This window comes from Mastomys coucha, unplaced genomic scaffold, assembly GCF_008632895.1.
Source record: "Mastomys coucha isolate ucsf_1 unplaced genomic scaffold, UCSF_Mcou_1 pScaffold12, whole genome shotgun sequence".
Lineage (NCBI taxonomy): Eukaryota > Metazoa > Chordata > Mammalia > Rodentia > Muridae > Mastomys > Mastomys coucha.
Window position 1 is genome coordinate 11,364,247 of NW_022196894.1, and position 9,690 is coordinate 11,373,936.

At 40.3% G+C, this 9,690-nt stretch overlaps 1 protein-coding gene across 11 annotated transcripts in view; it reads left to right on the forward strand.

Moving 5' to 3' along the window:
- The window catches only part of LOC116085613 (ankyrin repeat domain-containing protein 18A-like), a 152,959-nt gene that overhangs the window by 45,882 nt on the left and 97,387 nt on the right, over nt 1-9,690 (forward strand). For 10 of the 11 annotated variants that reach the window (XM_031363173.1, XM_031363163.1, XM_031363171.1 and 7 more), the window contains one exon: nt 8,407-8,443. The exons of the other annotated variant lie outside the window; for it this stretch is intronic. In XM_031363173.1, the coding sequence (XP_031219033.1) occupies nt 8,407-8,443 (37 nt within the window). The remainder of the gene's footprint in view (nt 1-8,406; nt 8,444-9,690) is intronic. 11 annotated transcript variants of the gene reach the window in all.

A 9,690-nucleotide genomic window follows, 5' to 3' on the forward strand; every position in this document is an offset into this window, starting at 1 on the left:
TTGTTTATTTTCTTACGATTGCCCCCCCCCCCGCCTCCGCCACCTGGTTATCTCTAGTGCTACTTGCCCTTGCTAAATCTGACTGGAGCCTCTCCTTCCTGTGATCCTGGTTGTGTTAGAACTCCTCAGAGTCAAGCTGTCTCTGGGATCCTGTGATTCTGGGATCCTGTGACCCTGGACTTGTTAGAGCATCTGGGAGTGGAGCTTCCTCTGGGTGTTGTGGGACTGGCTACAGAGCTTGCGCCCAAGGTCTGCTCAGGACACCAGCCCAGACAGACTGGAAGGCTTTCCTGGATTTCTTTAAAGGGTTTATTAATTTTCTCTTTTTTTTTTAAATTTATTTATTTATTATATGTAAGTACACTGTAGCTGTCTTCAGACGCACCAGAAGAGGGCGTCAGATCTCATTATGGGTAGTTGTGAGCCACCATGTGGTTGCTGGGATTTGAACTCATAACCTTCCAAAGAGCAGTCGGTGCTCTTCCCCACTGAGCTATCTCACCAGCTCCCTATTAATTTTCTCTTTAAGGACCTCTATCATCTTCATGTATATGGTTTAAGGCCTTTATCTTGTGCTTCAGCCATGTTGGAGTATTAAAACTGCCTGCAGTGTCAGGAATGATGGACTCTAGTGAAGATATTTGCCCTAATTGATTATGTTCTTTTTTTTTTTTTTGGATATTTTCTTTATTTAAATGTTATCCCCTTTCTTTGTTCCCTCCCTCCCAGAAACACCCTATCACATCCTCCCTCCCCCTGCTTCTATGAGGGTGTTACTCTACCCACCCACCCATACCTACCTCCCCACCCTCAATTCTCCTACACTGGGGTATCTATCCAGCCTTCAAAGGACCAAGGACATTTCCCTCCATTGCTGCATGACAAGGCCATCCTCTGCTACATATGCACTGCAGTCATGTGTACTCCTTTGTTGATGGCTTAGTCCCTGCGAGTTTTGTGGGTTCTGTATGATTGATGATGATGTTCTTCCTATGGGGTGGCAAACCCCTTCAACTCCTTCAGTCCCTTCTCTAATTCCTCTATTAGGGACCCTGTGCTCACTCCAGTGGTTGGCTGCTAATATCCACATCTGTATGTGTAAGGCTCTGGCAGGGTCTCTCAAGAGACAGCCATATCAGGCTCCTTTCAACACGCACTTCTTGGCATCCACAATAATGTCTGGGTTTGGTAACTATATGGGAGGAATCCTCAGGTGGGACAGTCTTTGGATGGACTTTTCTTCAGTCTCTGCTCTATACTTTTATCTCCATATTTGCTCCTCTGAGTATTTTATTCTCCTTCTAAGAAGGACCAAAGCACCCATACTTTGGTCTTCCTTCTTATTGAGTTTCATGTAGTCTGTGAATTGTATCCTGGTTATTTGGGGCTTTTGAGCTAACATCCACTTATCAGTGAGTGCATACATACCATGTGTGTTCTTTTGTAATTGAGTTACCTCACTCAGGATATTTTCTAGTTCTACCCATTTGCCTAAGAACTTCATGAATTCATCATTTTAATAGTTGAGTAGTAAGCCATTGTGTAAATGTACCACATTTTCTGTATCCATTCCTCTGTTGAAGGACATCTGGATTCTTTCCAGCTCCTGGCTATTATAAATAAGGCTGCTATGAACATAGTGGAGTATGTATTCTGATAACATGTTGGAACATCTTCTGGGTATATTCCCAGGAGTGGTATAGCTGGGTCCTCAGGTAATATTATGTCCAATTTTCTGAGGGATCGCCAGACTGATTTCCAGAGTGGTTGTACCAGCTTGCATTCCAACAGCAATGGAGTAGTGTTCCTCTTTCTCTACATCCTTGCCAGCATCTGCTGTCCCCTGAGTTTTTGATTTTAGCCATTTTGACTGGTGTGAGGTAGAATCTCAGGGCTATTTTGATTTGCATTTCCCTGATGACTAAGGATGTTGAACATTTCTTTAAGTGCTTCTCAGCCATTTGATATTCCTCAGTAGAAAATTCTTTGTTTAGCTCTGTACCCCACTTTTTAATAGGATTTGATCGTCTGGAGTCTAACTTCTTGAATTCTTTGTATATATTGGATATTAACCCTCTATCAGAAGTAGGATTGGTAAAGATCTTTTCCTAATCTGTTGGTTGCTTTTTTGCCTTATTGACAGTGTCCTTTGTCTTACAGAACTTTGCCATTTTATGAGGTCCCATTTGTTGATTCTTGATCTTACAGTGCAAAGCCATTGGTTTAGGAATTTTTCCCTTGTACCTATATGTTTGAGACTCTTCCTCACTTTCTCCTCTAGGTTTCAGTGTATCTGGTTTTATGTGGAGGTCCTTGATCCACTTGGACTTGAGCTTTTTACAAGGAGATAAGAACGAGTGAATTTGCATTCTTCTACATGCTGACTGCCAGTTGAACCAGCACCATTGATTAAAAATGCTGTCTTTTTAGATCAAACTCAAAATCCCAAGTACTGTTTCTGCTGATGCCCGCCACTTCTGCACCATTACAAGATCAACCCCCAAATGAAACATTGTAGGTTGTGATAAAGAATGCTGTCTTTTTTTCTACTCGATGGTTTTAGCTCTTTTCGCAAAGATCAAGTGACCCTATTAGTGGGTTAATTTCTGAGCCTTCAATTCCATTCCATTGATCTACCTGCCTGTCTGTGTACCAATATCATGCAGTTTTTTTTTTTTTAATCAATATTGCTCTGTAATACATCTTGAAGTCAGGGGTGGTGATTCCCCCAGAAGTTCTTCTGTTGTTTCGAATAGTTTTCAATATCCTAGGTTTTTTTGTTATTCCACATGAATTTGCAAATTGTTCTTTCTAACTCTATGAAGAATTGAGTTGGAATTTTGATGGAGATTGCATTGAATCTGTAGATTGTTTTCTGCAAGATGGCCACTTTTACTATATTAATCCTGCCAATCCATGAGCATTGGAGATCTTTCCATCTTCTGAGATCCTCTTTGATTTCTTTCTTCAGAGACTTGAAGTTCTTGTGATAGAGAACTTCAATTTTCACTTGCTTGGTTAGAGTCACACCAAGGTATGATTCAAGGTAATATTATTTGTGGCTATTGTGAAGGGTGTCATTTCCCTAATTTTTTTTCTCAGCCTGTTTATCCTTTGAGTAGAGGAAGGCTACTGATTGTTTGAGTTGATTTTATATCCAGCCTCTTTTTTGAAGTTATTTATCAGTTGTAGGAGTTCTCTGGTGGAATTTTTGGGGCCACTTAAGTATACTAAGCCTCTGCACATAGAGATATTTTGCCTTCTTTCTTTCCAATTTTTATCTCTTTGACCTTTTGTTGTCTAATTGTCCTAGCTAGAACTTAAAGTACTATGTTGAAAAGAAAGTAAGAGAGTGGGCCACATTGTCTAGTCCCTGATTTTTGTGGGATTGCTTCAAGTTTCACTCCATTCAGTTTGATGTTGGCTACTGGTTTACTGTATATTGCTTTTACTATGTTTACTTGTTTTTTTATTAGATATTTTCTTTACTTACATGTAATATGATATCTCCTTTCCAAGTTTCCCCTCCAAAAAAAAAAAAAAGAAAATGAAATAAAAAACAAAACAAAAACAATCCTCCCATTCCCTCCCCCTTCCCCCTGCTCACCAACCCACCCTCTCCCGCATCCTGGCCCTGGCACTCCCATACACTTGGGCATATAACCTTTACAGGGTCAAGGGCCTCTCCTCCCATTGATGACCGACTTGGCCATCCTCTGCTACATATACTGTTGGAGCCATTAGTCCCACCTACTATGTTTACTTGAACTCCTGATCTTTCCAAGACTTTTAATAAGAAGGGATACTGAAGTTTGTCAAATGCTTTTTCAGCATCTAGTGAAATGATCATGGGGGTTTGTTTCTTTGAGTTTGTTTATGTAATGGATTACATTGATGGGTTTCCAAATATTGAACCATCCCTCCATCCCTGGGATGAAGCCTACTTGATCTTGGTGAATGATCATTTTGATGTGTTCTTGGATTTGGTTTGCAAGAATTTTACTGAGTATTTTTGCATCAATGTTCATAAGGGAGATTGGTCTGAAGTGTTCTTTCTTCGTTTGGTCTCTGTGTGGTTTAGGTATAAGCAGAACTGTGGCTTCCTAGAATGAATTGGGTTGTGGACCTTCGCTTTCTATTTTGTGGAATCATTTGAAGAGTATTGGTATTAGATCTTCTTTAAAGGTGTGATAGCATTCTCTACTGAACCCATCTGGTCATAGGCTTTTTTTGGTTGGGAGACTATTGAAGACTTCTATTTCTTTGGGGGTTATGGGACTGTTTAGATGGTTTATCTGATCTTGTATTAACTTTGGCAGTTGTATGTCTAGAAAATTGCCAATTTCATCCAGATTTTTCAGTTTACTTGAGTATAAACTTTGTAGTAGGATTTGATGATTTGCTGAATTTCCATGCTTTCCATTGTTATGTATTCCTTTTCATTTCTAATTTTATTAATTTGTATACTGAGTCTGTGCCCTCTGTTTAGTCTGGCTAAGGGTTTATCTGTCTTGTTGATTTTCTCAAAGATCCAGCTCCTGGTTTTTATTGATCCTTTCTATAGTTCTTTTTGTTTCTACTTGGTTAATTTCAGCCCTGAGTTTGATTATTTCCTGACATCTATTCCTCTTGGATGTATTTGCTTCTTTTTGTTCTAGAGCTTTCGGGTGTGTTGTCAAGCTGCTAGGGTAAGTTCTTTCCAGTTTCTTTTTGAAGGCACTTAGACTTTTTCTCTTAACACTGCTTTCATTGTGTCCCACAAGTTTTGGTGTTTTGCGCCATCATTTTCATTAAATTCTAAAAAGTCTTTAATTTCTTTCTTTATTTCTTCCTTCACCAAGTTATCATTGAGTAGCTCATTGTTCAGTTTCCATGTGTATGTGTGTTTTCCATTGCTTTTGTTGTAATTTAAGACCAGCCTTAGTCCATGGTGATCTGATAGAGTGCATGGGACTATTTCCATCTTCTTGTATCTGTTGAGGCTTGTTTTGTGGCCAATTATATGTTCAATTTTAGAGAAGGTAACATGAAGGGCTAAGAAGAAAGTATATTCTTTTGCTTTAGGATGAAATGTTCTATAAATACCTGTTAGAACCATTTGGTTCACACTTCTGTGAATTTCACTTTGTCTCTGTTTAGTTTCTGTTTCCATGATTTGTCCCTTGCAGAGAGTGGGGTGTAAAGTCTCCCACTATTATTGTGTGGTGTGCAATGTGTGCTTTTAGTTTTAGTAAAGTTTCTTTTATGAATGTAGGTGCGCTTGCATTTGGAACATATATATTCAGAATTGAGAGTTCATCGTCATAGATTTTTATTTGACCAGTATGACTTGTCCTTCCTTATCCTTTTTGATAACTTTTGGTTGAAAGTTGATTTTATTTGATATTAGAATGGCTGCTTCAGCTTGTTTCTTGGGACCATTTGCTTGGAGAATTGTATTCCAACCCTTTACTCCGAGGTAGTGTCTGTCTTTTGAGGTGTGTTTCCTGTATGTAGCAAAATGCTGGGTCCTATTCATGTATCCAGTCTGTTAGTCTATGTCTTTTTATTGTGGAATTGAATCCATTGATATTAAGAGATATTAAAGAAAAGTGATTGTTACTCCTGTTATTTTTGTTGTTAGAGGTGCAAATCCCCTCACAATTATTGTGTGAGGTGCAATGTGTACTTTTAGCTTTAGTAAAGTTTCTTTTATGAATGTGAGTGTCCTTGCATTTAGAGCATAGATGTTCACATATGAGAGTTCTTAGTAGATTTTTCCTTTGATGAGTATGAAGTGTCCTTTTCTTTTTTGATGACTTGTGGTTAAATGTCTATTTTATTCGATATTAGAATGGCTACCCCAGCTTATTTCTTGAGACCATTTGCTTGGAAAATTATTTTCCCGCCCTTCACTCTGAAGTAGTGTTTGTCTTTGACACTGAGGTGCACTTCCCGTATGCAGCAAAATGCTGGGTCCTGTTTACATATCCAGTCTGCTAATCTATGTCTTTTTATTGGGGACTTGGTAAGAGATATTAAGGAATAGTGATTGTTGCTTTTTCTTCTAATTGATGTTATTTTTATGTTTGTGTGGTTATCTTCTATTGGGCTTGTTGGAAGAATATTACTTTCTTGCTTCTTTTAGGGTGTAGTTTCCCTCCATGTGTTGGAGTTTTCCATCTATTATCCTTTGTATGGCTAAATTTGTGGAAAGATTTTGTGTAAATTTGAGTTTGTTATGGAATATCTTGGTTTCTCCATTTATGGTAATTGAGAGTTTTGCTGGGTATAGTAGTCTGGGTTGGCGTTTGTGATCTCTTAGGGTCTGTATGAGATCTGCCCAAGATCTTTTTAGCTTTCATAGTCTCTGGTGAGAAGTCTGGTGTAATTCTGATGGGTGTGCCTTTATATGTTACTTGACCTTTTCCCCTTACTGCTTTTAATATTCTTTTTGTGTGTGTGTGTGTGAGTTTGGTGTTTTAATTATTATGTGATGGGAGGAATTTCTTTTCTGGTCCAATCTATTTGAAGTTCTGTAGACTTCATGGGTGTTTCTTTCTTTAGGTGAGGGAAGTTTTCTTCTATAATTTTGTTGAAGATATTTACTGGCCCTTTAAGTTGGAGGTCTTCACTCTCTTCTATACCTATTATCCTTAGGTTTGGTCTTCTCATTGTGTTCTGGATCTCCTGGATGTTTTGGGTTAGGAGCTTTTTGCATTTTGAATTTTCTTTGATTGTTGTGTCAATGTTTCCTATGGTGTCTTCTGCACCTGAGATTCTTTCTTCTATCTCTAGTATTCTGTTGGTGATGCTTGCATCTATGACTCCTGGTCTCTTTCCTAGGTTTTCTATCTCCAGTGTTGTCTGTCTTTGTGATTTCTTTGTTGTTTCTATTTCCATTGTTAGATCATGAATGGTTTTGTTCAATTCCTTCTCCTGTTTGGTTGTGTTTTCCTGTAATTCTTTAAGGGATTTTTGTGTTTCCTCTTTAAGATCTTCTACCTGTTTACTTGTGTTCTCATGTATTTCTTTAAGGGAGTTATTTATGTCCTTCTTAAAGTCCTCTATCATCATCATGAGATGTGATTTTAAGTCAGAATCTTGCTTTTCCAGTGTGTTGATGTAACCAGGGTTTGTTGTATTGGGGAATTTGGTTCTGATGGTGCCAAGTAGTCTTGGTTTCTGTTGTTTATATTTGTGTGCTTGTGTTTTGCTTATCTCTGGTGTTAGATGATCTTGTTGTCTCTGACTTGTTGTCCCTCTTGCAAGCCTTGTCAGTACTCCTGGGAGAACAGTTCTCTCCAGGAGGGATTTGGGCATAGAGAGCAGTGGTACAGGGTCAGCTCTGGGTTGCAGATGGAGAGCAGAAAGATCCTGTTCCCAGTTGATACTTGGTTCTTGTCTCCTGTATGAGTCTTGACTCTGTATGAGTCCCTCTTTGGCCAGGAATTTGAAGAGAAATGGTGCTCTTACCCATGCTCACAGGTGTGTAGGCACTCCTGGGAGACCAGCTTTCTCCCGGCAGTGTTTGTGTATGTAACTCTGTGGCACAAGATCAGCTCTGGCCACAAGAGACAGGAAAGCTCCAATCCCATGTTGTCCCTTGGTTCCTTTCTCCTGAGGGTTCAGTGTGGGTTCCTCTGAGGAGCAGTGGTGATCCTACCTGTACTCACAGGCCTGTCCATGTTCCTGGGAGCCTCACTTTCTCTTTTTGCTATTTGGGTATGGAGCCCTGTGTCAGAGGATCTGCTATAGGCAAAGATGGAAACTGGAAGGCTCTGGGTTTGTCTTTATAGGGCGGGTACTATGTTCTTTGATTTCTGTTTGTTATCTAGATTTTTGGAGAGTATGATGGATGTGTGTTGCTTGTTTTACTGGACTTCTCAGCTGGTGTGTTCATAGGGAATGGCTTCTGGTGTTGGAGGTTGGGGTGGAATGATGAAGTAGAAAGAAGGCTGAGGAGCTGGGGATGTTCTGTGGGACCCTTGCAGCTGGTGATCTAGGAATGAGACTGAATGAATGAGTCTATGGTATGGGGAGAGGGAGAGAGAGAAAGGAGAGAGAGAGAGAGAGAGAGAGAGAGAGAGAGAGAGAGAGAGAGAGAGAGAGAGCAAGAGAGAGAGCTGAGAAGTTTTGTGGGAGCCTACCTGTTTTTCTGGCAAGTGTGGTCTGTGTTTGAACAGGAGGTGACTGCTCCAGTTGTGGGCTGTTGCACAGCAATTAGTGTGGGGAGGGAGGTAAGGAGTAGATATCTGTGAGATCTATAGGAGATGTAGACAGGGCTGGGAGGGAGACTACAGCAGATGTCCTTTTATAACACTAGGGATGAGACTTAGGTATTAAATTTGGGGAAAAAGAGAGATCAGAAAATGTCTTTAGGGAGCTTATCTGATTGTTATAAAATACATTTTCATTTACTTTTAGAAGTGGATAACAATACTGAAGAGAAGTCTTTATCCAGGTAAGACAATATAATTTAAAAATAAATTGCATAATTGGTAAGTCCAAAGATAAGAAAGTATTATTGTTAAGTGTACTTTCAAATAGACACAATACTATGTGCTCAATGCTTGCTGTGTCTTACAGTAACCACAGCCAGTTTGCAAAATATCTATGTTTTTTAGTAATCGCAGCCAGTTTTCAAAATATCTATGTTTTTAATTTAATTTAATTTTTTTTACTCATTCACTGTACATCTCACTCACTGCTCCCCTCCTGGTCACCCCTCCCACAATTCTTCTCCCAACTCCCCTTTTCCTTTGAGCTGGTTGGAACCCCCTGGCCTCCATACCTTGGCACTTCAAGACTGGGAGGCTAGGCACTCCCTATCTCACTGGGGCCAGACAAGACAGCCCAGCTAGTAGAACATACCACACATACAGAAAACAGCTCTTGGATTGGCTCCCCAACTCTAGTTATTCAGGACCCACATGAAGGTCAAGCTACTCATCTGTTACCTATGAGCAGAGAGGCCTAGGTCCAGCTTGTATATATTCTTTGGTAGTTCAGACTCTGAGAGCCCCAATGGTCCAGGCTAGTTGACTCCATTGGTATTCCTGTGGAGTTCCTATCCCCTTTGGGGCTTGTGATCCTTCTTCCTATTGTTACAGAAGAGTCCCAAAGCTCTATCCATTGTTTGGCTGTAGGTATTCCTATCTGTCTGAATCAGTAGCTGGGTGGAGTCTCTCATGCTCTGTCTTACCCAGGATGATGTGTTCAGTATCTATGTTCTTACAACTTCTTTAGAACTAATTAGAAAACTGTTTTCCAAAGATCTTGAATGTTTAGCCCATGGTTCTGGCTCTACAGTGTGTCTCTTTCCATTTTGTACAGATTCATTCATGACATATGTTTACTGGTCTCAAGGTACAAATCTGGTTCATTGTAGCCCGCGCAGTTGTCTCGCCAGCAAGAAGACATGCGGACACTAGGTTCCTTCTGCAGCAACGTTTATTGTCCTCATCCAGAGGGAAAAAAGGGTCGAGCCAATAATCCGCACTGCTTATATACACCACAATGCGGTGTGTCTGCCCATAGCGCGGCGTGTCTGCCCACAGCGCGGTGTGTCTGCCCATGATTGGCTGTTCGCTCATTACCCTACTTAACGCCCCAGAATGGGCTGTGACTCGGTGTCTTTTCACTCTACACACATGCGCAAACAGTTGTTTACTAGGAGTCGACAGCAGAAGTAGGCGCCATCTTGCCATG